Below are 27882 nucleotides of genomic sequence, written 5' to 3'. Positions count from 1 at the left end.
AATGTTTATTATTATTATTAAATATATAAATATAATTAACGTTCAAATCAAGTCTGATGTGCAGTTTTGTCCCTGTTGAACCGAGCGTCTCACCAGTGATCCATTCTAAGAATTCAGGAGTCGCTCCTTCACCTTGTTCCACATCCACTTTGGCCACCGTGAAACTTATCAGCATCTAGAATTGGAGGTTTCTGTGTGCTTCCGTGTTTCCTATCACTGTATAAAAGGTGCATTAGGCTTCCTTTTTTGTTGAATGCACTGTGATTTTCTGAGTGAGGGTGCAATTCTCATTCAATACTCATTCAAAACACAAACCAGGGCTGGGTTTCCCAAAAGCATTGTAGCACAAAGATGATTCTAAGACGGTTAAAAGAGCACCACAGGAAACACTCTTTCTACCAGTTAAGATGATCTTAACACCAAGATGCTTTTGGGAAACTGGACCAGGATTGATACGTACGTATTATTTATTTAATGTGTGTGACTTTCATTGTAGTTCCATTCATTTGTTTTCTTGTTCAAAAATAAAAAAATATATGAACTTTCTGCTTTGTAGATCATGTTTTTTACATCAAATAAACGCAGCAACAGCACTGAGAAACTAACAAGGAAGAGTAGATTTAATGGAAGAAACAGCCACGCTTTTGTGTTGACCTTAAAGACCTAAACAAACAGTCTTAAATTTGGGACAATTGGTAACTTGACAAAGAAATAATTTTTCAGCCAATAGGACTCAAAGATACAGACAGCAACTTACACAGAAGCTGGAGCTCTACTGCAGTGTTGTGTGTGTGTGTGTGGCTCAGAGTTCTAAAAGGAGTGAACAAAGCACAAGCAGCTGATGTGTTTTGAAGTGAAAGACAAACATTTTTTTAAAGTATCAAAACTTGCTGTGAAAAGACCTTTGTTGCCCCCTCTGCCAGAAATGGAAACTGTCCTATATATACTGATATGTGTAACAATACTATACCCATTATTTTAAATTATGAATGTATCAGTATTTATCAATAATTTTGGGCCAGTTTATTGATTTCTCAAATTTGTTCATCGTCCAGCCTTAGCTGCTTCTAGTTATTATTTCTATAATCAATTAATCTATCAATGGATCTGGTTTGTAACTCACTCAAGCAAGTTTAGCAGGCTAAAGAGATTCTCCACAAGAGGGTGCTATTAGCACTCAAATAGCCTTTGCTGATTTGCATGAAAGAGGCCATGTGTCCTTGTTTGATTAATCATCTAATTTAACCATGATGCCTTCTCAGTCTGTGGATTCTTCTCACATTGCCTCATCACTGCCACTGTCATCACTCTGTCTGTGTAACCAGTGATTTCTTCTTTTGTAGTGCGAGGAAAAAACGTATATATCTCCTCCAGTGCTTACTGTGGTGTACTGCAATCTACTGGAACAACCGCATGGATCATATGAACATTATAGAGTAAACTGTGCATCAACCTGTTGACTAATCATTGTGGCCCCCCTTACAGCAACTCCAGTCCAGGTCACAACATACACATTTGCTCGGTGTTCTCCTCCGTACTGACACGCACACACGGAAACACTTTTCTCTGCATCCTAGCTGAGAGTGTGATGGGCTGTTGAAAGCTGTTACTATGTTTTGCTGTCTGAGGTCACTTGTATCGCTCTACACTCTCTCTCTTTCTGTCTGTCTCTACTCAGTGATCCTTACAGATTCCCACTTATGCTCACTCTTATGCTCACTCTTACTCCTGCCTCCCAAACCTTACACTACTGCTGCCCACCACACTCACGCTGACATGCTTTAGTTATAGCAACACAAGCTCCATGTATACTGTACAAAACAGAAGCTAAGCTACGAGTTCCGCCAAGTCTTGCCAACTTAAGTCAGTTGTTAACGGCTAGGGTACAGAGTTTCCATATTAGATCAAATGGTGCCAGTGCTGTGAGAACTTGACTGGGGCGTGGCTGAAAGGGGTAAGTGTGTCTGCACATGTGAATGTGTGCGTGTGTGATGTTTTTATGCCTGGGGTGAATGAATTAAAGAAATGGTTTCCGGTCCGAGCTAGCACCTCCGCGCGTGAGAGAGTAAGTGGCCGTCTGTGAGTGAGTCATATTGAAGCACATTCACGTTATGACTATAACTACTGACTATGTAGCCACTTCATCGGCCAACTGCTTTATTCCCCTTCCTCGTCCTGTAATCAGATACATCAGGCTTTGGGTGTGTGTGTTTTGAGTGTGTGTTTGTGTGTGCCCTACAGCTCTAGCTGCCCTGATTGCAGTAGCAACCCTTGGCCTAGTACATAGATCCCAGCTGTAGTACATCTGTGTGCTGCTGACATCTCTCTCTCTCTCTCTCCTCCCTCCTCCCCTCTTAGTAGACATAAAGCAGAAGCTTGGAAAGAAATGCTTTACAAAAGGTGATAAATGTGCTGAAAAGGAGAACAAAGTACAATACGGGCCACATGCAGTACCAGACCAGAGAGTGAGAGACATAGAGAAGCAAATACAGAAAGAGAGAGTGAGAGAGAGAGAGGCAGAAAAAATCCCAAGACAACCCAATCCCTCTCTTTCTTTGACCTTGAGGCTGTTCTGTGCTTGTTTCTCCTGACCGTTAAATTGACGCCTGGGCCTAACCGAGTGGAGAGGAGCCCTGTTTTTTTTTTTTTACGAGCCGACCCACTTCACGTCTCACCTCATCTGCTCTTCTCCTCATAAAGTCGACCTTCCTCGCCAAGTCCGGGTCACAGGAAATGCTCCTGATTTTCCTCATTCAACCACCAAAAAAAACCCCAAAAGGGCTGCGCAGGCAGATGTTGAGCCGACAGCAGGGGTTTGACTTTCTGCGGATGACCAGCTTCAGCGAACAAGAAGCATAACTCACGTTTAAGGCCCACAGATTTACTGGGCGATCACGGCGACCTTGGCACTAGTAGAGGCTGAGAGGAGGAGAGCGAGGTTGGCAGAGTGGCCAGAAGGCCAGTCATACTAGTGCACTGACAGCGAAATTACATTCAACGGAAGTCACCACATTGAAGGGCTTTACGTCACAGATTTCCAGAGCACAAGCATTCTCTGGAATTCTGTCTTACATGAGAAACTTCACTAATACACACATTTTTGCATTGGAACTGCTTTGGCTGCAGGGAAGATTCTAAATGGAGGAAGCACTTTTGTGTAATTCTTCCCAACTCAACTATAAATTAATACATAAAAGAGAGCTGGCGTAGTACACAGTTAGCAGCTGGATCAGATAGTTTAGTTTTATTCTGCACTTTTACTGTTTATGGTTAGCAATAGGCCTGTCACGATTTTCCAGAGTTAATAGATTTTACAATCATAATTTGACATGGCAACAAACAGAATATGAATCAAGTTTGTTTTCCTCTGTTGGGCTGAGTCAAATACATGCAAATAAAAGAAAGCAGGAAATGCATTTATTGAGATGTGTCATGGGTCTTATGAAAACAATGAAATTTCTCATTTCTGGCTTGGTGACCTTTAGAGGGCAGCGATGAGTAATGTTTGTTTATTTGATCAACATGTGTCATGCCTATCTTATGAAAATTTGCAAAAGCTGATTTGATATCCTTTAGTTCACAGTAGGGGTGCAACGATTATTCGACTTACTCGACTAAAATCGATGACCAAATTAGTTGGCAACTAATGTAGTAGTCGAATAGTTGGTGACGTCATTACGCGTCTTTCTCGCACTCACGAGGAACGTTTTGATGTTACCGCTCACTGGAGAGCGAACAACAGCGCGATGGCTGCCTCAAGAACAAAATCCTCAAAGGTGTGGGAGCTAAACTCAGAAAAAAGGTCAGTTGTGCTGTTTGTAAAGCCGAGCTTAGCTGGCATGAGATCTCGTCCTCCATGATGGAACATCTGAAGAGGAAACTTGTCAGCTATGAAGACGATTCAGCTCGGTCAGATACGCCACGTCCCAGCTCACTAAATAGTGTGCAAAAATAGCACATATACCAACAGAAGTGCACTCATTAGGGTAGTATGTGAAGTACAGAAGTGTGTGGTTTGGGACGCGGCGATAGTTAAGCTAGCAGGCTGGTTAGCTAACGCGAATGATAATGCTAAATTCTGTCCTACTTCATGTTGTGAGCTGTTACATTTGTATTTTTAAATGCGTGTTCTCTGCTATCGTTAATGGAGTTGGAACAGAGAAGCAAGTAACTGTTATTCACAGCCACCCTGTGGTTTTAAACACTGCATCGTTGTCTTAACGTCGAGGCCGCCGGTGCGTTCAAATTCGGCGAACACAGGAGAGCAGCTGCAAACAGTTTTCTATTTTCCGAGTATGTTTAGCACCGCTGGCTAACAGTTTAAGGAGGTAGTTCTCTGTGAACATACAGGGCAGCTGGACAAAGGGTTACCGATGAAATTAAGTGTTTACACAAATTGTTCAAATTTAACTGTTCATAGAGAAGTTTGTCACAAACATTCGCCACTTTCCCATCTGCTCCATCAGAGCGCGTCTCCTCTGTAGTATCCGCTCATAGAGATACTGACTTGCCTCTGTTTCAGTAGAGACCTATGATTGTAGACTTTAGTTGTAACAGAGTTTAGACAGACAGCAGAGTGCACAGAGCACAGACTGCAGTTTAAATTAACATTTAAATTTAGATTGATTTTTTTTTATTTACTTGATTAAAGGAAAACTGATTTAGTTTTGTTATATTATTCTTGGTTATAAATTTTGACAGGAAAGATACATTGAAGTTTTATTCTTTTATCTTTTGTATTAGCAGGAAAGTTCATTAAAACAGTACATTTTTGAATGTTATTCATCTTTATTGTCTTCATTGTTAGTTAGCAAATGCAAATAACAACCTCCAGCTAAATTTGAAACCTAATAGCTACATAAAAGTTATTTGCTAATGTAGTGATTCATAATCCGAATGATCGATTATTCGTTTCAGTAATCAATTAGTCCATCAAATTAGTCGTTTGTTGCAGCCCTAGTTCACAGTAATGTTTTGAAAGCCAGAAGTTCTTGAACTGGTTCTGAGGGATCCCTGCATATTCCACAATTATAGACCAAAAATGTGGCCCATCTGAGGGTCCCTGAAGAGCGGATAGAGAACCACTGTTGTAAGTGTTGGAACGTTGTAATATCTGTCATTAGTGCAAAGGCATCTCTGGTTAAACAAAAAAAAACACTTGTTTCTCCTTAGAAGAGTTTGACTATATAATTACAGTAGGTTCCTTCCAGTTTTGTTTGAGTTGAATCATTTCCACAAATATCAACCAAATCAGCTATTTCACTACCCCTCTACTTGGCAATGCTGACTGTCTCTGTCAAGCTTTTATCTAAGTTAACCACTGTTGCTGACACTGGATGATGATAACTGTGATATTAGCATGAATGGGCGTTGTTAGACCAATTTTAGTGGGGCTTCATCTATAGTTTATCATTCACAATATACTGTAATAACAGGGTGCGACCTCTGCTGTAGTACTAGAGATTGACTAATGTAACGTTCAGGCAATATTATCAGACCTCTTATGTTGTAAGCCAATCATGTCAGACCTGGGGGGAGGGTCTCTGTTTATGCACTGCAAAGTGGAAGCCAAGCTAAAGACAGGTTTTTGGTTTAGAGCTCACTACAATGAACATTATAATCTATAATATACAGAGTGAAACAGTGTGACACAGAGTGAATATATCCACCTAAGATATGGATTTGTGGTATAGGTGGATATCTGTTTTTTTAACTTGGTTGCTTGTTAGCTCTAGCAAGCTAACTTTAGTTACTTTGGGTTTAAGTGAGGTGAAGAAAAGAGTTTAGACTAACACTAACACTATTAGCTAACTAGCTAACGAGCCAACTAGTTTAACCTCAATTCATAGTGAGTGTGAGAGAACAAACGAGGGATAGAAATAACGTTACTGACAGCTCTTTATATTCTTTGTTTTTAGATTTCTCTTCAGTGTTCGGAAAGTTTGACACCAGTATTTGCCATATATTGTTGTTTACAGTAAGTTAATGTTAGTGAAAAGGACGAGGCTGTATTTGGCTTCTTATTCACCAGATTCTTGTTCGGGTTTTCTCGCTGCAAGGCACCAGAATGAAACTGCTGCAGCATTTAAGGTGGAACCATAAAATTTGAAAAAGAAGCTGACTTCAGCTTTATGTGAAAAGGTCATTGCCCAGTTTTATATCTCTCAAGTCCTCAACCTGTAGATGGAAAATAAGGGGCAGCAGCTTCGTTGGAGGCTGGTCAGATGAGCAGATTTTTACCAGTTAAAAAAACAATAAATAAATTAATTGATTCATTGTTATTTGCTTTGAGGGGCGGCACGGTGGCGCATTTTAACATTTTAGGGCTTTAAAAAAATCTCCTTGGGAACCATGCCTCCAGATCCCCATAGGCTTAGCCCCCATCCCTGAACCTCTAGTGACACCCCTGTCAGTATTCATAGTGAAATCTGATGTTTAAAAAAAAAACACAAACACACATTCTGATTCTGATCCTTCTCATAATGGTCAGTGTCCACTTAACAGATAGATATCTGAACAAGGACCACATATGTGAGTGTCCTCTGCATTCCATGTATGCTCATGAAATTTAAATATCTCCTTATGTTGTGTCCTTGACTGAGCTTTATGTGGAGATGGCCTCAGTGCTGGTAGCTTGTCTCCTTTTCTCCTTGTTCAGTGTGTGGAGATCAGGTGAGGTGATGACCTTGGGAGTGCTGGCAGCTGGAGGCAGGTTTTACCTGCACTGTAGTGTTAATGCTCTTTTGATAGGGGCCATGAGCCAGACCTGGAGTTGAATCCAAGACTTGTTCGTCTTGTATAGGTGCATGTTTTTGTGTTTGTGGGTTTTTGTATTGTTTAGGACAAATATTTTTTCCAAAATATGGAAAATGTTGACATTATGTTTTGTTGTTGAGGTGTCTGTGTAATTTTCTGTTATATATGCTTTCTGTAATAATCTATGCATAACTATGAAATATATGATTTAAATGAGATAAAGAAAACAATATGGCACTCAGCCTTCACTCATGGCTGTGAGGACGAGCACTTCTGTGATGCTTGAGGTTCTATATAGTTGATTTAAAAACCAATATTGCTAAATTGATGGCTCTAGAAGGTGTAATTGTTAAAATAACTTATAGTTTCATTTAAAAATATGAATTTGAACCCTAACATGTTTTTCAAGTCTAATATATCTGTAAACGCTAGGGACATATAAATGGACGTGTCCGTAGAATGACTCATATGTGAGCTGTGTACGACCCCACGTTTTGCCACTGTACAAAAACAAATGTGTGTGTTTGATGTGTGCGAACAAGCATATGTCTGTGTTTGTGAAGGACGCTGGGGCGTTCTTGTAGAAGAAGCTTAGGAGGACGTGTTAAAGCAGGCCGTTCCAGCTTTGTGCCAGTTGCTTGCTGGGCTGCTGATTTATGTGGCGTTCGGACAGAGCGAGGGGTGAAACCATGGTTGGCTGTAAAAACTAGGCCTTCATTAGCCTCTCGAGTCCCAGACTCCAGCCAAACTGATGAACGAGCCAATGGGGAAAGAGAAAGAGAGAGAGAAGAGAGTGCAAGGTTTGAAAGGGAAAAGGACTTTGTAAGTGGGTGCTGATGAACAGAGAAGGAGGGGGAGGTAGTAAGGAGGACAGGAATATGAGAAAGACTGAGAGACAGAGGAAGAGAGAATGAGGAGAGAAATGAGAGATGGAGAGCATGGACAGAGAAGGGAAACTGAGAAGAAGAGTGAGTGATTGAGTTGGCGAAGAAAAAGAAGAAAAGAGAGGGGGTGGAGGGGGAGGGCAGAGAGACTTTGTCGAGTAAATCAACCCTGAAGACTCCAAAAGCACACTAGAGTAGCACACAGTAGATTTATGTAGTGTTGCTCCATGGATCATCCATTACACATAGAATGGCCTCTCTGGAGATACTGAGACATAGTAGCGGTGATTGTAGCTTTAAGCGAAGTTGCCTATGTAAATGCCTCCTTCCTGGCAGGGTGTGTGTGTGTGTGTGTGTGTGTGCGCGTGCGCGCGCATGTTTAGCCCTTTCTAGCAGGGGTGCACCAAGATAGGAATCGGATGATTTTTACTGCAGCGGTTTGGGCTCCACTGGTGAAATTCAAATTCTGGTCAAATGTTTTGTTGATTTTCTAAGTACAAATAAGTGAACACATCCTCTACAGAGACACACTTCTGCACATTTTAATGCATAATTACTGTTTGTGCTAAAATTTAACATAATGGATAAAATGAAATATAAAATGTGGCTTGTGCAAAAGTTATGGCACATTTTCTTTTGTTACAATACATTAACCTCAAAAATAGACATGCACTAAAATTTTCAGACAAATTCTATATTTAGATTGCTGTAGAGCATGCATTAACTTTTTTCACTTAGAAAATAAACAAACATGGAATTTGACTGAAGGTGTGTAAAGCCTTTGCATATAACTGCATTTGGCAATCAGCCAGCTTGGCCGTTGTGTGTTGCAATTTTATGACGGGGGCCAGGTATTTGAATGCTGCTGCTACACCTACAGTGCTGTGAAAAAATCAGAGACCACCATTTTGTTTATTTAATTTTTAGTCAAATCTGTTATTAAGTACACATCATTCATTTTTCAGCAACAGAAAACTTTGCAGGTGGTTACAAGAAGCATGGAAGCATGGGAAAACATCCCAGCAGATTTAGTTGTGGAGGCTTCTGTAAAACTTTTTATTAAATATGTTTTCTTTTTTTTTCCACACACGCCCAATGGCCGTTTTGACTGATAATGAAATAAATTAAGGGTCTCTGACTTCCACAGTACTGTATACCAAAATGTCATAGCATAATTACGAATGAATCATTGTGCTAAATAGCAAGAGGCCTCTTACTTTCAATGTAACACCTTATTTGATTTCATTAACTTTTCTAGCTTTGTATAAGCAACTGAGTTTTCATTGAGTTTTCACAGCAAATTTGTTATGTTGCACGTTGGCTTGTAAAATTTACTTGAAGTGCACTAATGTGTTTAATGTGTTTGTGAAGCCCACACATTGTGAGCTTTGGGTAATTAATAAACAAACAAACAAACAAATAAATGGCTAATAAAAGTCGTGAACTGCAAGCAGGCGATTTTAATAATCTGAATAAGCTGCTCAGAAAATCAACTTAAGCACCCACGCAGCAAGAGTTTGAGTATGGACGTAACTTTTGGACATTAGAGGCCATCTTAAGTCATCGACTGAATATGGCCCAAGGACAAAAGGCAAAAATATATTTTAAAGCCCCCTTAGACGATACATACAGTATATAGTCCCTGCCTGTGCAGCCTGTTGATCAGCATTTGTGCCTCCACATACAACCAGCGTTGACCAGCCAATTTGGCTGTAGAGAAACTGGAATCGGGCATAAAAATTCATGAAAAATTCATCTCTACTTTAGCCACATAAACTCTTAAAAACAAAGACTCAAAAAGGGTTCCTTCAAGCAGTGCCATCAAAGAACCTTTAGGAACCGTTCAGAGTATGGTTCCTAAAAGAATAATTTTTGTACATGAGTTTTAGGAGCCTTTATATACATAATATAAAAGCTCTGCACAAAAACTTTTTTCCTAGAAATTTTCAGCCTCATTTTTAAGAGTGTAGCCTGAGCTGAGTTGTCTGATTTTCCATGGTTACCTGCTTGATCCAAGTTATTGGTCACATGGTTGGACAAGACCACCCAGTTCTTGATTGCAGGGGGGGTTCTTTGATGTGGAGTGGATGCATATGTGGTGCATGGATACAGGCTTCTTTTAAAACACACTCATGGGCTTTTACGGCCTCCTGTGTGGCGTCAACGTACGTAGTCAAAGGCTTGTGTTACACCCACCCACTCTTGCACACCCTCACCCACAGAGCACTCTTCGCCCACTCCAGGCTCTTGCGGTCAGCCTGGGGCTAGCAAAATCTGCAGATCACACCGCTCTCTAATTTCCCAATTAAGTTCAGAAGCTGATGAGAATGCTGTTAAAAACACACATCCTAATTCTTAACAACTGAGCTGCCTTTGTGCCTTAGCATCTCAGTTGCATTCCCTGACCCAAAAAAACTCTGCACCAAGACTTCCTGCCTTATGCCTGTTTTGGCTTTGACACGTAGCATATCCCACGCTGCCGTTCACCCCTGTCTGCACCGGGAAGCCAGCGGATTGGGCAACAACAGTTGTGAAACAAACCAGAGCTGTAAAATCCCCCACACCCCCCCGTTATTCACCAGTGGAACGAGGGAGCCATGTGAAATCCTGTTGGGGAGGTATCAGAGAGCTGTGGGAGCCACATTTTGCTTTTTGTACAGCGCGCTATGACTCAAGCAAGGCTCAGTTCAAACAGATGGCAGCTCTTAAGGAAGGAGCCGAGCAAAAGTGTTTTTGCCGTTCTGGGAACAGCAAAGAATGGCCCACTCCACCCACACTAAAGCAGAACCATGCGCACCGTTGATGAGTACAGGTTGGACTGGGCTTGAGAAGGAACAGTCTGCAGAATCCTGTACTTCGTCCATCAGCACCCTGGGACTCTGGGGGATGGTTTCATTTGTTTTGTCAGTGGCAGCTATCATGGCTTTCATCACAAGATCGCTGTAGTCATACTCCTATTAGACAGCAAAAGTACAGTCCAGCTATGAGGAACAGCCTTTCTTTTTCCTCTTTTTGTTGGTATGAACATCACTGTAGAATTCAAAACGTTCTCCAAGAGTAGAGGCTTGGCTGATCTGTGTCCCGATCCCCCCATCCAAATCTTGAACTCAATCATTATGAGAGTGACCTCAAAATTGCTCTCAGATCAGCAGCAAAAGGGCAGCTTCTATCTACGCCAAGTATGTAGGAGGTTTCATATTAAGCTAGCATGTTAAAGGGGGATCTCCATGTCCATCTGGGAGAGGCCTTCGCTCTGCCCCTCCACCCCCTTTTCCTCTGGTGGACTGTAGGATGGTGGGAAAAAAAGTGTGTCATTATCAGAGGGGACTGAAACACCGTTTATGGGCCTGAACAGCTCTCTGAAATCATTTTCCATATCAGCGCCGCTGCACGGGCCCCGTGGGCGGCTAAATCGGATTTTCCCCTCGCCGTGCCAGTGGGAACAGCATGAGAAAGGGAGCAGATTGGATTGTAGGGAGACAGGGCTGACGCAGCTGTGGGAGGCTCTTTGTGTGTGTGTATGCGGGTGTGTGTTTATCAGTGTTGGATATAGCTGAGTTGCAAGTAACTAAGTTACCAATAAGCTGTAGTTCTGACCAGCTAGTGGTCATGGTACTAGCTACAAATCTGTGGCTTTGTAAAGGTCTCCAGGGTAAGAAAGCTCTTGGGATATGTATTATTATGAACGCAGTCTTTGCTTTTAACAAGCTTTATTCACACAAGAAATCCAAGGTATACTGTTCTGCTTTGAGGAAACCAGAATTCCACGGTCAAGCTTGTAGATCAGGGGTCTGGTGCAAAGCCAGTGCACATGTTTTCTGTGCAACCATAAAGTATTCTTTGTGCGATGCCATAAAAGAAACCACCTTTAGTTCCTTGAGAAACCTTCAATGGATGGCTCTTTAGGGCACTATTTTTGTAAATAGGATGTGTGAGGTTGAAGAACCTTTTTAAAGTATAAAAAACCTCTGCATAATGTAATGGTTATAGGAAGAACCCTTAAATTAGTAGAACCTTTTAATTATGTGAAGGTTCTTTAAACGTTCAAAAGGTTCCTTACACTCAGTGATCTCTTTTTAAACATGGTTCTTTAGGGATTCAAAAGTGGTTGAAAGGACCATTTGTGGCACCTTTTTTAAGAGTATAGATTTAGGGATGTCCAGTGTGTTCATCCTGTATTGTAACTGCTTTTATTCAGTCGATGCATGCAAAGAGTTTCCCAGATCCATGCTTAAATGTTCTGAGACCACAAAACAGACCAACTTGTGCCTTTTTTAGTACAGGGTGTCAATAAAAATGTAGAAACTTTGCCAGTGAAAAACTCAGAGATTAGCAACCTTAGTCATTAATTAAATCTTAATAGAGGAATTTGAGCAATACAAGTTGATGGGGCAGGAGACTCTACTAGATGATAAATTTACTATGGAGACTATTTCCATAGCAATCAATTTTGTTGCCAACAGCTACGAGGTGAGAGAATGGCTGTTCAGCACTGCCACTGCCAACGCAGGCCATGCCCACACATTCACTGTGATCTTCTCTGAGCTTAAGAGAGTAGAACTGGGCCCATTTGAGATCTTAAGTCAAGTGTATGATGGTGCCTCTGTTATGGCAGGAAGGCACGGCGGAGTACCGCAGAAAAAACTTGCAAGTGCGCTGCTGCAAGCAGCAAATCCATTGCAGTGCCTTAAAAGGGAGACGGACTGCGTCGAATAGTTGTGTATTTGTGTATATATATGGGTGTGTGTTTGTCTCTGTACCTTCTGTGTAGTTGTCACATTTACTGAGTGAACAATGCAGAAAACGCTATGCTTAGCATACAGCATTTATGAGGTAAGGCACTTAGGTTGGATGAGAAGGCCTGGCTCACAGTTGACATTCCAATTCATGCCAAAATGTGTTCAATAGGAGTTGAGGTCAAGACTCTGTGCAGGTCACTGGAGTTCCTCGACACCAAACTCATCAAACCATATTTTTATGGACCTCGCTTTGGGGAGCAGTCATGCTGGAAAAGGCCTTGCCCATACTGTTGCCACAAATTGGGTGAAGATAATTGTCTAAAATGTCTTTGTATGCTGTACCATTAACATTACTCAGCACAATGCTAGCTCAAACCCTGAAAAACAGCCCCAGACTATTATCCCTCCTCCACCAAACTTTACTGTTGGAACTATGCGTTCAGGTAGGTAGTGTAGCATTATCCTGGCATCCACCAAACCCAGATTCATCCATCAGACTGTCAGTTAGTGAAGTGTTGTACATCACTCCAGAGGAAGTTCACTGACGGCCTGCTTTACACCACTCCAGGTATGCTTGCCATTGTGCGTAGTGATCTTAAGCTTGTATGCAGCTGCTCAGCCTGGAAGCCCATTTCATGATGCACAGTTTTTGTGCTGATGTTGCCTCCAGGGGCAGTTTGCAACTCTATAGTAAGAGATGCAACAGAGGATAGGCCATTTTTACACACAGCTTTGTGTGGTCTACCACTGCTGTTGTTGCTCTTAAAGGCTTCCTTTTCACAATAATAGCACTTACAGTTGACCTGGGCAGATCTAGCAGAGCAGAATCTTTAAGAACTAACTTGTGGCAAAGATGGCATCTTACGACAGTGCTATATTTAAGGTCAGTGAGCACTTCAGTACGACCCTTTCTGCTGCCAGTGTTTGTCTGGGCAGATTGAATGACTATGTGCTTGATCCACATACTTTTGGACATATAGTGTACTTTAAACTAGGTGTTATTAAACTATGCTGAAAAGTAGATTTTACAAAAGTGTTTTGGTTTTAGCTTTAATACTTTGACTTCTTGCCATGGATTTGGCAAACATAGTGTTTATGTAAATTGTTTGCATATGTGAGATATACTTTTTGTTAGTCTGTGTGTACAAGAACAGGGGAGGTATACCATGATAAGCCCAGTTTCACAGCATCGAAACGTAAGCTTTGAATCTGGGAGACTCGTCCATACGAGTAAGGTGCAGTCAGACAAAACAGACAGACAAATCAAACGCTTCCTCTTATCTCCCCATCACTGATCTTTTTGCTATCTCCACTCAGCAAAAGTCTTTCATGTGGGTTTGTACGGCAGGCACTGGAAGGTGAAAAAAACAGCAGAGCGTGAAGGAGTGAAAAGCTGAATTTAATAAAGTGAGAGTGGGATGGAAGAACAACACGAGGTGTTTGAAGAGAAAACAGTGCAGGGGGAGAGGGGGTCCAAGCCAAACGGCAGTAGTCTGGAGTGTTATGGTCTTCCTGTGATGTGAGGTATGTAGTAATGGTGGGCGCATGAGAGCATGCTGTGATGACTTTCGGTTCCGTACGCGCTCCCAGAGCTTGGCTGCTGTTGCCAAGTGTTCTGTGCAGTCCTGACTCACTGTGGCATGTGTGTGTGGGGGCGTGTGTGTGTGTAACAGGACTAGCATTACACCTCCTGTGTCCAAACCTTTTCTGTCGTTCTTTCCACCAGACGTGTGTGGAGAACTTCTTTCCCCGTGACAACAGGCCATGACTCAGCACTCGCTGTCTCTGTTTGTCTCTTTCTCTTTCTTTTTTTCTTACCATACTCTCTTTCTTTTTTCTCTTTTCCTTTTCTATCTCTTTTTATTGCTTATTCTTGTTTAGTTTATGAGACTAGGTCCTAGGTCCCTTTGATTGGTATTAGATTTGAGTGGGCTGGGTCTCATACCTTCAAGCCGTCTCTAAATAGTACCATGGTATTATTTAGCATAAGCAGTGTGATTTAAAACATTTAGGTCACTTTTGTGCCGTCTTGTCCTGTTTTATTTCAAGATTTAAAATAATCGAAAAGTTTAGTTTGCTTACATGATCACCAAATAAGTCAACACAGTGCACAATTTTTAAGCCAGCATTCAACAAATGTCAAACCATCTAACAAATGCTTCAAGAGAAAAGAGCTGATTAGTATTGGCTTAGCTAACATGATAACAGTGCTGCTTACCACAGAACATATTTGATTCTGGCTAACCAAATCACCTGGTGCTCTGGTGCTCTCCTGAAACAAGTGTTAATGATAAAAATGAATGTCTGAGAGAACAAAAGTAGTGTGACTGGTGTTGAAGTGTCAGGAAAACGAAATTAAACCTGTTCTGTGGTGTTTAGAACATCAGTATTTTGGCTAATGATAGCTTATTTAGCAGGCCAAACATGCCACAGACCACAGCACAGGCTTATTTTCAGCTAACTGATGCTAAACTGACACCTGGGTGTTTAAAGGATTTCTAAGAGAGCAAAGGCAAGTGACTTGTGTTGGAGTAAAAGACAAAAATTTGTAGCTTAGCCATCACTGCTCTGCTATCAAGCTCAGTTTTTTGGAGGTTTTTCCTGGCTCTGATATTCTCCTCTTTCTAGCTATCAGTGAGCTCCCACACCATTAACCAGTGAGCCCCTCTAAAATATAAATGGGTAGAATTTGTCCGTTCATATGTGGAAGAGCGATGTGAACCGTGATAAATTTGAAATACTAGCATACTTTTTTAATATCTCAATGTAACTTATTATACTCATCATACCGTCCACTGTCCCTAATTGTTATGCCACCATCATATTATAACTTCACACATCTTGCCATCTATTGTATGACACTTCCTTTGGAACATTTCATTGGACTATCTAACCATGCGTTGGAAGTACACTCTCAGGAAAAAACTGAACCTTTCAGGGTGAACTGGCTGTCACCGTAGTGGTATCCTCAAGGGTACATCTTCAGCACCTTTAGTAAGGAACATAATTGGGCCTTAAGGATCTTGTTGTGGCATCGAAGGCACATTTACATCGCTTGCACTTTAAGGGACTAAAATTTAGCAAGACAGTACCCTTTTTTTGACTGTGTAGTAGACAGAGAATATAGCGCACTGTGTCATATGCAATGGAATGTGACAGCTATTGACGAGTGATGGGCAAATCTGCATTAAAACAACTGGATTCAGTTAAATCCTTGAATCAGATCCTGTTCCCTATCATAATGCACTATATAGTGCAGCTGATTTTCTATTATTGCAAATGGTGATTTGGTGATTATTGTGAATACAGCACATTCTGTCTGTTGCTCTGTATTTTAAGGCCCTTCAGGGTCTTGTAGTGAAAACTCTCATTGTCCTTTAGACGCTGCACTTCCTGCTGCTCTCAACTTCTGCAAATGTCTTCCTCGGCCCAGGTCCGTCCCATCCCGCCTCAGCCCCCCATCAATATTTACCGCACACATAAAACCGCTTCTTCCATGGGACTCCGCCGCCAGACGGCTGTCCGTTTGCCGTTTGGCTGCTGGCACAGGAGCGACAAACACTGGAGCTCCTGACAATGAGAAAGTTGTGTGTGCAGACAGGCCCCTATAAATGATTAATTGTGGTAAAGCTGAAGCCCGGTGCTCCCGGGGGCCGAGGCTGGCGCAGTAGGTAGAAGAGAGCTGCATGTGCTCCCTCATGTCCTGCTTGTCAGGGCTGCAGATGTGTCCCTCCCTCCCTCGCGTTTCACACACAGACGCTTGCTCTTGCACATTCTCACACATGCATTCACACACAGACCATATGAGCCTGCCTTGGCCGGTTCCACGGATATCAGAAGCCTGTCATGATCAAGTTTTTAAGAGCAAGCTGTCTATCTGACTGTAGCCATTTGACAGCCATTTGCACTGTTAACCCATTAAACTCTACAATTATTATTTGTTTATTCATCTTGTGTCTTAATATCCGGTAACTACTATGAATTATTCGCTAAATACTGTGGAACTTAAATGTAAGCTACAGTATAAAGTTTTGAGAAATAGAAAAGCAAATATGGATCCGCTGATGGGTTCTTAGAGTTTACAATAGTACTCCAGCATTTTATAACGTAATCTGTATCTACTATATTTTATAACCTAATCTAATCTGTGTTGTACCGTCAGTTATCACAGACAATAACTACAAAGCGCATCCTTGTAAAAACTGAAAACATTTTGACTCATGATTTGAAACACACTTAAAACACATTTATGATAAAAGCAAGTCGGCAGTTGCTTCAGCTTCTATGATAAATGTGTTTAGAGTTATTGGGCTTTCTATTCCTTTTTAACTACAGGGAAATTATTGTTTATGGTAATTGATACACATGTGAAAAATAGAGATTAGTTTAAAAAATGCTACAGGATTTCTTGAAAGGGTTACCTTCCTACAATAAGGCTTTTATTTGATCCACTTTATGAGGCCTTTGGTCAGGACTGGCTGTTTGATTTCATTGATTTGTTGAGGTTTGGGCTCTCTTATCGCTGTTATGTCAACTCATGTAAACAAGTAATGTAAACAGATTGTTTGAAAATGGTTTGCGAGGCTCGGTTGACCTTCTGCTCTTTTTTTATTTACATTAGACTACAAAGTCCAAAAATCCTCTATACCACTCCCTCTTTGATTTGAGTTTGAGTGGCTAACCACCAAGCCACCGCACAAACACTGGCTGTCAACCCTGAAGCAAATGGCCACATCTCTCTCTCACACATACATACACACACACACACACACCACTTCCTCAGTCCTTATCTCCTCTGATGCCTTTTTCACTCTTTTACACTCTCTCTCTCTCTCTGTCTCTCTCTCCCATAGTCCGGCCTACAGTTGCTAACACACCCTTTCTCCCTCCCTCGTTCTCGCCGCCACCCCCGGACTGACCACATCCACCAAACTCACTCCACAAGCATGCAGAGTGGAGTGTTGGAGGCGTGTGCTTCACCCCCCTCTTTGCCCTCTTCCCACTCATGTGTTGGAACAGCTCCAACTTTGCTTACTCTGGTTCTGATCAGAAAGCTTACCCGCCCCCTCTAAACACACACACTCACACACACACACACGCTAACGCTCACAGCCTCAGCCCCAGAGGGGGTCCACCTCCTCTTTAGCTGCCCTCCTCCCAGGACGTCCTGAAAACAGAGCCGGCCGTCCCAAGCCGGCTCCAAACCAGCAAGAATGTTTGGCTACCAGTTGGTCTAATGCGTTCAAGATGACTTTGACTGTTATAAGGAAATCCCCCCACTTTAGTAGCCATTTGAAATTCCTTCTGCTTTTTTACAGCGAGGAAGTACGCTCCGAGTCACTGGGCGAGAAGCGCCAGCCGGTTGCTCCGTTTCGTCTTCAGAGACCCGCGAAGCTATACTTAGCTGCCGTTAGAGCACGAGCCGCTTGTCCTGGGGCCAGCTTCGTTCATCTGGTTCTCGCTCTCTGGGACGTGGGAGCGTGAGGTGCCGTGATTTACCGCTTCGTTTTCCGACCCTCCATTTAACATCTGTTTTGTGTGGGGAGGGAGAAAAGAGTGAGAGAGAGGAGAGGAGAGTTTTGCGATTCGCACAACGCTGGCGGGATGTTTTTGCTGGGTGAGTCTGAGTCAGCCTCGCAGTTGTTTTGCTCTTGCAGAGTTTCACCACCTATAGAGTCAATTTCTTTCCTCCTGTAGTGCGGCGGCCAGCTTCCAGCGCCAAGCTTGTGGAACCAAGACAATTGTTTCTCTTGGATCACACCGGCATGCTGAGAGCTTCCCAAGCCCGCGCCACATGTTAGCGAGCTGAGAGCTGACAAGGGCCAAAATGTACACATTTTCCTCTGTACTCACCATTTGAAATTCTTACAGTGAATGCTTTTCGTCTGTGTATGTGTGTGTGAGTATGTGTCACCGAGAAATGTAAGTGTGTCTGTATGCGTGTGTGTGAGCCAGTCACATCTTCCAGCTGTCACATCTGCCGATGGCTTACCGTTCCTTCATGCCATTCTCACTGGTTCATTCCATGTAGCCCAGCCATGCCATAGTCACACTGTTTAATTTGGGGGTTAGCTCTTCTAAACTAGGTGCCAAAAAGGATTCTTTTGAGTGATTACATAGACGGACCACATTTGGTTCCCTAAAGAATCTTTTGATGGATACTTCTCTAGAGAACTATTATTGTAAATGAGATGTGTGAGTGTGATCCTTTTTGAAGTTTAAAGAACCTCTGCGTAATGTAATGGTTCTATACCAATTAAAGGTTTTTCCTGGAACTACATGTCCAAGCCGGGAACCTTTATTTTTGAGAGTGTAGTTTCTGCAGTGACTGACAGATGATGGCTTTCCCTGCTGTATTTGTGGGTCTGGTCTTGCATGAATCACCTTTTTATTTCCATGGATTTATACTAAGGGTAAGGCGTGGTAATGATTCCAGCACCATCACCCTTTATAGCTTGTCTCTCCCTGCTGCTCCACTTGTGTGTCTGTAAAACCTTGAGCAGTTGTTTTTTTTTTTTCATAAAGACACATAGCAACTGTTATCTGGTGTCTTGTCTATTAGTATGGATGTGAAGTATGCTGTGATTAGACATCTCAGTGAACAGGTGCTTGGCATTAAAGTATGGTTATAGTAACAGGCCCTGGAGACAATCCAGGTTGCAAATGCCATGTCTTATTGTTAGTCTCTTCTTGACTGGCTTGTTTATGCTGATGTTAGACTAACTCTCCCCACGCAAGTCAAAGCTTAACCATGATTGGGGAGCCCACAAAACTGGCCTCAGACCAGTGTAACCTCTACCAATATAAAAAAAGTCCAGTGCTTCTCAAACCGTGTCCTGGAGTGCCCTTGCCACCTTTCCACTGTAGGGCCAACTCATTCCTTTGGAGTGCTTACAAACTGTGCAGAGTGTAGTTCCCTCAGCATGGTTAGCTAACTCCTGCTCAGTGCAGCAAACTGAGGTGTTCAGGTGGCATGACACAAGGACGTAGGTATTCACTGACTAGCATTTACATTTGCATCACTTTTCTGATGCTTTATTTGGCATCATTTCAGAACCAAGAGCAGGCAAAAAAATGCTCATACAATTCACAAACCTCCATATCATTACTCGAAAGAATGGATAGCACTGACCCAGGTGTGTTAGAAAAGGAAAAATACTAAACTATGCATCAACCTTGTGACATTAATGGCGCTGATATCTATAAGATTCTTTGCATTGCTGTCATTATCATTGAGGGAAAGAATCTAATGTTGGGTACTTGCTAGTCAAGTGACAATACGCTGTTTAACTCTCTGTAAAATCTATTTCACTTTGCTACTAGAAAACCTTCCTTGATATGAGTGTTTAACCGGAGGTGCAACATCAAGGATGTGCTTGAGAAGTCTGAGGTAATGCCGTTGTATCTTGCGAGGCAAGCTATGATATTTGATGTTAGCCAAGACCAGTGAAAATATATTTCTATTTTCTCAATGTTGTACTTGTTTAACTGGTTTTGAACAGTAAACATCTTTTCAACTGTACACCTCTGTGTTGTTTGTGCTGCTGAATTTGTAGACGTTTAACACCCTTACTACTACCAGAGCCGGTTTATGAGAAGCCTGGCCACTTCTTATTTCCACCGTTATATCAAAAACATGACTGCAAAATGGCAGAGGGCGCCCGCGAGCGAGGCCTCAATGAATGGGAGTAAATGGAGCTCATCAGCTAAAAATGAAAAGGTCAAATAGTTTCTAATTGCTTACCCAGAACTTTCCCTTTATTTTTATGAAGTAGAAGGATCCGTTTAACTAAAAAAGCAAAGAAAACTTACCTGTATGTTTCCTTTTTTCTACAGCAGTTGATACTGATTGTTTGGCGAGTGGAGCAGCTCATTGGCTGTTCGCACTCACGGATGTTACTGACGTACGTGAGACGCTGTTTTAAACTCCTGTACCTCGAGTTTAAAGGCTCTTAAAAAATATAACAGCAATATTAAAATATTTTATGCTGTTCACTGTTCAGGAAGTGAATGTATTCTTTTATATCAAAAAAGGGTTTAAGCCTTTTATAAATTATGATTTTGCTCAAATGCTCCATCTTAACCCATTAATTTTGGACTCGCTTGGGAGCGCCCTCTAGTGTTTAAGAAACCCGGAAGACATTACAGGGCGGTAATTCTCCTCTCTACAAGTTCTCTGCTACTACCTAGAAAGTAAGCAAGTAAGTCCTGACTGAGAGGCTTTATGCCCTGAGGGTTAGTCATTCCTACCCCTCCAATCCTCATGACATCTGCACAGTCATAGGCCTCTCTGGATCAAGTAACTGAATGAATATTACTGCTCCTGCTGTCTTTTGTTGTTCGGTTATAGTTAGGGCTACTCTCAACTGCCCAAAAATACATGCTGGACTGATTATCATACTGGTCATTGAATGTGTGGGTGGGTGCAGATGCTTGCAGAGCATGAGTGTGTGTCTCAGAGGGATGCAAACGTGTGTCTTTGAAAGTTGAACATGATTGTGGCTGTGAAAGAGCCTTTTCACTATGGTTGTAAGAACTAGAACCCTTTTGAAAGCACTTGCCGATTGATTACAAATGAATGTACACATTTGCGTGTGTGTGTGTGTGTGTGTGTGTGTGTGTGTTTGTGCAGAGGTAAGTGAGGATGATTACACTCCCCCAACCACCCCACCCCTCGACTCCCCCACCTTTAATACTGTAATAGGATTAATCTCCATCGCTGTCAGGGTTCGGCGCCGATTAGGATGCACATGACCCGATTTTCGTAAGCGTCCACAGAAGCGTTCTACTGGCACAGCTTAGGGCCCTCTACCAGAGCCGTAAATAAATGTAGGAAGGGGGGGGGAGGGTCGTGGGGGAAACAGGCCGTTACGAGCGTTGGCTTAGCCGTGCCAAGCTCGGCGAAGCCCGTGTCATCCTTTTAATAAGGTGCTAAACAAACAGCGGCGTGGGCCCCATCCATGTTTCTCGCACCCTGGACCTCCGCTCCACTCGGCTGTCTTGCTTTCCTTGGCAGAAACCCCTAGCCAACTACTTTGCTTTGCTTTTGGTCTGGGTCTGCATGCACGTGTGTGTTTGTGTGTGTATATGTGTGACTGGATCATTATGGTTGGAGAGCTAGCAAAGGTAGGAAGAGGGAAAGTAATGTGGAGGCAGGATGTAGCAATGTGGCTGCATTAAACAGTTAGGCTTTAACATTTTGCTGTCGGACCTTCTTAGCGGTGAGACTGTGGAGTGTGTCTGTGTGAGAGACAAAGAGAAAAGAGATGTAGAGAGCTGAAAGGATTGGAAAACTCCATATTACCGCTGCCCTAACAACAAATCAAACCTTCAAATGTCAAAAATGGCAACTTTCTTAAATGGTAACATTCTTAAAAGGCCTGAATTTCCCTTGCTTTTTGAAATTAAACAAATATAGTCATACAAGAAAAATGACAGATGTGGGCCCAAGTTAATATAATAAGATTTAAATCTTTGTGATTCTGGACCATTTTTTTGACCCATTCATCAAGTAATGTTCACACAATGTAAAGAGCAGCTGGTGTTGGTGAAATGGTGAAAAAAAAACTGGAGTCGCACCATCACCTAAGTGCTGGCCCTGTCGTCCAGAGATCGCGAGCCCAGTTCTTGCCGATGTCACAGCCAACTCTAGCTGGGAGTCCAACATACATAATTGTCCTTACTCTTCTAAGTGGGTAGGCTGGCCCTCCACCTCCCCCCATCACTCAGCATGTTGCTAGCTAATGTGGGCATCTGTTGGCTGACGTAACAGAATTGACAGTTAGTCTTCTCCACTAAGTGCGTTCAGCTGTCCAGAGATGTTGCGTTAGCATCAGTTTGAAAAGATGCGGAGGCTGGCTTCATGTTTCTGAGAGGTAGCATCTTCTAGCTTTCACCTTCCTGGCTCGATAGCATCGTGTGATAGGGGAGAGTGAGTTATCAGGTGGGGAAAAAAATGTAAACATGGAGTTACAAGGTGTTAATATATCAGCAACTATATCATTTACACAATTTGAAAACACTATATATAATATTTAGAAAAGAAAATACCATTTACATGAACCCCCATGGCTTCTCTCTTTCTTTCTCTCTTTTTTTTCTCTGGTGTGTTATTAATGCAGCAGATTCTTTGATTAATGTAGATGGGTGAGAGGTGGGGGGTGGCGTGACCAGGCCCACTCCCCTCTGTGTGCTGTCTGGAACTCTATTTGGCCCAAGGTGCTGCCCACAGCTATACAGGGAGTGCAAAGGGAGGGGGGCGGTTCGTTGGGTTGGGGGGGCTTTGCTTGTCCTTTCCCCCAACCATCACAATTAAAGCATGCCCCTCTGCTTCTGCTTGTTGGCACACAACGACCTGCCCGTGCCCCTCCCTATGCCATTGCCAGGGGACAGAACTGCACTTTGGAGTGTGTACATTAGGCTATCTGTGGCTGGCTTTAGTCTCTGTGAGTTAATGTGATTGCCCTCAACTGGGCTAAGGCATTTCATTGGTCTTTGTTAGCAATGCTCTAGCCTCATAAAAATAGTTAGTACCTTTTATAAAGAGGGGGCTACCTTTTGATTCTTTTGAGAAGTGAAGCCTTTGTGAAGAGTGTGAAGCAGTTGAAGAGGAATTCTACCAATTTTTCAAAATTACTACATAATTAAATGTAAAGGATGTAAACAAAGTCATTCAAAGTGGTCTGACATGAAACGCTCCATGCTAGAGAAACTTACTGAGTCACAGTGGGGGTGATTGGAACCAGACTGCCAAAAAACGTAAAGCCACCTCACAAAAAACTGTTACACAAAATGGTTATGGATATGTTGTCCCAGATATTACTGTACAATATTTTTACAAAACAATTTTGGCCTAAAATGCATTTTTAAACGCATGGGAAAGAGGTACATGCAAGACAGGCAAGCAAAGTTGTATCCAAAGAAGACACATGTAGGTTCACTGGTCATTTTGGGTTACAAATAAAATGTATATATTTGCGTTGTAGGTACTGCGGCCTTATTGCAATCACAGGTAAGTTTTTCTACAGTGCACCATTTCACATCAAACCAATCAGATTGACTTTTGAATGCAGAAATTTAGAAAAAAATCAATTTCCCTTTGAACCAAATATGTCATACTATAGGTTACCTTCTTCATTGTATGTGAACATGCTGATTTCTGATGTGTCGTAGCGAAACCAGTGATATATTTGAGAAAACTGCTGCCAACCAAATCCCTTGGCAACAAAGGAAACATTTAGAGAACTGCACGTAACCAGACAGGATGCGTGTGTGTTGTGAGCTCACAGCCTTGCATGTATACTTACTGAGGAGAAACTAAACATGTCTAGTGAGTCCAGAGAGGCTTTTATTGTTTCTCTTTCAACTCGGCTGCAACAGTAGTCTGGTGAGAAAGGAAATAAGGGATTCTGCTAATTTTTTGCATTGGTTTATTAAGGAGGAGGGGTCGATGTTTTCATAGAAAGAACTAGTGCTTCTGTTACTTAATTTCATTTGGTCATGGCTGCCTTTTTTTTACATAAAAATTTCCATCTTGTGACAAAGAAATCATCATCACTGTTGTTTTTTAAATTACAGTATTTTCATTAAAGCCCCCCCCCACACACACAAAGCATATGTGCTAACGCACTGAGCTTAGGGCATTGTAAACCTCAGTCTCGGCAACGGTGATCCATACATGTCAGCTGTTTGCACACGTTCTCACATAAACACACACATTCATACATATTCATGCTCTACTCTGTGGTTCTGACTTTGGGGAATGGATGTACAGGCACTTGGGTCTCTTTGTCAGGAGAGCTGGCAGGATAATGGGAACACGGTTTAAGCCGTGCTTAATCAGTATGTTTTCTCCCGCTCATACTCCCCATAACAGATAATGGACAATCAGCGGGCAGTTACAGAGGCGTTGTTCTGAATGGTCAATTACTCATCTTTGTCTAGTTAAACACACAGCGGAGCGGGTGCAGAGCAGATTGCGGCACAGCTACATTTATTACAGGGCCAAGGCAAACAGGAACCCTTTGAGAGTGGAGTGAGAGCTCTCGGGGTATAGGGTAATGTAGTCTATACATCTTTGTGTCGTTCTCTATAATTAAGATGAAGTGTTTACCTGCCTGCAACGGAGGGCTGTCTGATTTTGTTTGTCTGACTGCAGCCATCGGGCTGAATGTGTAAAGCTACAGCATTTGAGGACCGAGTGTCAATCACTGACCGAGGCTGGAGCCCCAAGTCTGTTTTCGTTCATTACATCTTAGGTCTGATGTGTGGAGATGAGAAAATGTGAGAGCAAGAGCAAGGAAGGAGAAAATTCCAGAAGGACAGAGAGTATGGTGGAGGAAAAGATAAGAAATAGAGAAATGGAGCAGGGTTCAGGGAGAGATTGAGGGCATGAGAATGAGAGATTGAAAAAAGAAGATAATGGAGGGGAGAGGGAGAGGGAAAGGAGATTGGGAAAGGAACACAAGGGAGTAGGGGAGCGGCAGAGAGACAGAGAGAGTGTGCATTCAGCTGTGAGATGAGATGTCTGTCCAGTGTTGGTCTGAGGCAGCCAGACTTGGGCTATAATGTCCTTGGGCAGCTTTAGGTGTGTCTATGGGGGAGGTGGGTGGAAGGACTTTAGACCTTAGACAGTATTGGCATAGGTGGGAGCTAATCAGGCATTCTCTTAGGAGGACATACACGTCTAGTCCATGTTGTGAGAAATTTAGGCTAGACACATTCTCCACAGCGATGTTGCCTTGCCCTGCAGACGTAACCAATGTACACTATATGTCAGAAAGTTTGTAGACATTTCCTTCCGAAAACAAAGATATTAATAGCGATTTTGTCCACCCTTTGTTGCAGTAAAAGCATCCACTCTTTTGTTGGAACGTGTTATGTTATGTTATTGGATAGGGCTTCATCACTCCAAGGAACACAGTTCCACTGCTCTACAGCCTTATTCTAGGGGCTTTATACCTCTCTAGCTGATGCTTGGCTTTGGGCATGGTGTGTCTAGACTCATAGATGGCCACTTCAGAGCTTCCCATTCAATTGTCATTGCTTTTCTGTGGAGATTATACAAGCTGTGCATGCACAATGTGTTCTTATGTTACTAGTGATTATAAACCTGCTGCAACATGTTAACAGTTAGGAGGATGCTGCTTTACTTGTTGCATAGGCCTAAAATGAAAAGGCTACACAGAAAGTGTGATGTTTAGGGACTGAATTGCTAAATAATAATGGAACGTTTTCAGCATCCTTTGCTGCAACACTCAGAATGCAGCTTGCGGTTACATTGTATTATAAATTTTCAGTTTTAACATGTGAAATCAATTCTGTGTAGCGCATACATACATACTTGCATGGGATATACTTATAGCCTTTCTCAGATCTTGTTGCAAAAGTGGTAGGACAGTCTGCCAGCAATAGTTATCACAAATGGCGAACCAGCAGGATCTCTGTGCCCAGTCTACCATTGTCTGCCACTGTCGCAGTTACCCACAGCCCTAATTCTTGTTTTCTCTTTCTCTTCCCTCTTACTCTTCCTTTCTCCTTCATTCTGTGTGTGGACACAGGCAGCGGACTGATGGGCAACTCTTCGGCTTCCTTCATGGGGACTTTTCTGGCCAGCAGTCTGGGCTCTCCTCCCTCACACCCACCTCACCCCTCGAGACCACCATCCTCTCCTTCTTCTCCTCCCTACCGTGGGGGGCCACACTCCAGCGCCTCCCAAATCTGGTTCCCACATTCGCATGAAGGTAAGCCACCTACCTACACCTATCCAGCACTGTGTATGTGGGTTGCATCTGGGTCAGGAGTTCTCAACTTTAGTTCTAGAGTACCTCTGTGCCCTGTAGGAAAGGTTTGTTTATTAGCTGATTTTTTGAAACAAGTGTGTTGGAGCAAGTGGGACTAAAATATGCAAGGCATGGGTACTCCGTGACCATGGTTGAGAACCACTGGCCTAGGTGTGTTTGTATGCCTGGAGGGTTTGTATGTCTGCTGGGTTTCTCATTGATTTTACAGTCACACTAGATCTTTCTGGTTCCTGCTCTCTTAGAGGCCCCACCCTAGCGGTTTTCCAGATTGTGACAAGAGGGCAAAAGTTCAGCCAAAGAATCTTGTGGTCTTTCATACACGTCAGCAAGAATGTCAGCTCTGCACTGCCCAAAGTACACACACATACAGACACAATTCACACACACAAACACTTTTACACACTTGAGGCAATAAAAAGGCTTCACAGTCCACAGTGGTCGCAGCTCTCATGTGAAAGCCAGTGTGGCTTTTCCCACCCCACCCTGCCTCTCGTTCCGGAACCCAAGCTCCACCTATCCATCGGCCTGCCAAACCAATGACCACCCTTCCCTCCCTTCAATTCCCATTCCCTGCAATTCCATCCACCATCACACTACAGCTTGCCACTGAGACAGATGACAGACTGGGAAAACAGTGAAAGACAGAGACAGAAAGAGGAATTCAGAGAGACACAGAGAGAGAGAGCTGCCCAGGCATGCCTGAGTGCCACTCTGAGCTTGTTCAGAGATTTGGGGAGAGGGGGTCGGTCCCTGGCCACGTTTAAACGTGCCAAGCACTCGTAAACCATTAGGAGCTCATCCCAGTGTCGTTTATGTAATCCGGAAACTCAGCCCTGGTAATTACAGAGCCCAGCACTGTCCTCATGCCCCAGAGTTACTGTGCCGCCCTGGCCCAACCTTTATTTTTTGTAGGTCAACAACACTTTATTATTGGTTTCCAAGCTTCCACTGGGTTACATTTGGTATCAGTATTTTTGTCCTTTGCAACTTGTGGTTTTTCATGAACATTAGGATATAAATCTATGTATAATATGACTAACTCATCAAGTAGGAGATCTGCATTCAGTAGCTTGTGTCCATGAGAATGCAAGCAACCCACTGCTTCCTTGGGAGTGCACCCTAGGGGGGGAGGGAATATGCTTGGAGCGGATTGTGGTTGTTGCTTATGGATTGCAAATGGTCACTGCGCCAGCTAACCCACTGCTAGTGTTGATGAATTCTCTTTAACTTGGTCCAAGGCCTTTGGAAGAAATCTTGCTAATTTGCTAAAAACAGAAGGCAGTGTGGTAGGACGTAGACAAAAGTCAAACTAAATTAGGCCTGTGGATACCCTCAACCTGCTGGAAGAACTTGGGGGGAAAAAATACTTGATATCCGTGTCAGTCATCTCTTTTGAAGAAACGGGACATTAATAAGAAAGACGATGATAATAGTGACATTACTAAAAGTAATAAGGATGATTATGAGCAGGATTATTATGATGGGCTATTATCTCTATTGCAATTTAATTGTGTAGAACGCTGAGGGACCGTGATTGAATCCTGGCTCTTCATCAGCGGTGTTCTTTTTTCTCTCTCTCTTTAAGATAATTGCATATTGTCTTTTCTCCAGTATGCATTGAAAGCAAGTCATCAAAATGAGGGGCACAATTACCCAGCCTCTCCTCTGCTCCACGGGTGCATGCAGTCTCCTGCCAGCAAT

At 42.7% G+C, this 27882-nt stretch overlaps 1 protein-coding gene across 2 annotated transcripts in view; it reads left to right on the top strand.

Moving 5' to 3' along the window:
* The window catches only part of LOC118821776 (BAH and coiled-coil domain-containing protein 1), a 97930-nt gene that overhangs the window by 28482 nt on the left and 41566 nt on the right, over positions 1-27882 (top strand). Inside the window, exons 1-2 of one of the 2 annotated variants that reach the window (XM_036590505.1) lie at positions 17468-17996; positions 25939-26121. In XM_036590505.1, the coding sequence (XP_036446398.1) occupies positions 17984-17996; positions 25939-26121 (196 nt within the window). In that variant the 5' untranslated portion in view covers positions 17468-17983. Of the gene's footprint in view, positions 1-17467; positions 17997-25938; positions 26122-27882 lie in introns of those variants that run through there. The other variant, XM_036590504.1, reaches the window with a different exon arrangement.

Source organism: Colossoma macropomum, unplaced genomic scaffold (genome assembly GCF_904425465.1).
Source record: "Colossoma macropomum unplaced genomic scaffold, Colossoma_macropomum, whole genome shotgun sequence".
In the NCBI taxonomy this organism is placed as follows: domain Eukaryota; kingdom Metazoa; phylum Chordata; class Actinopteri; order Characiformes; family Serrasalmidae; genus Colossoma; species Colossoma macropomum.
This window is presented reverse-complemented; position numbering and strand designations above follow the sequence as displayed.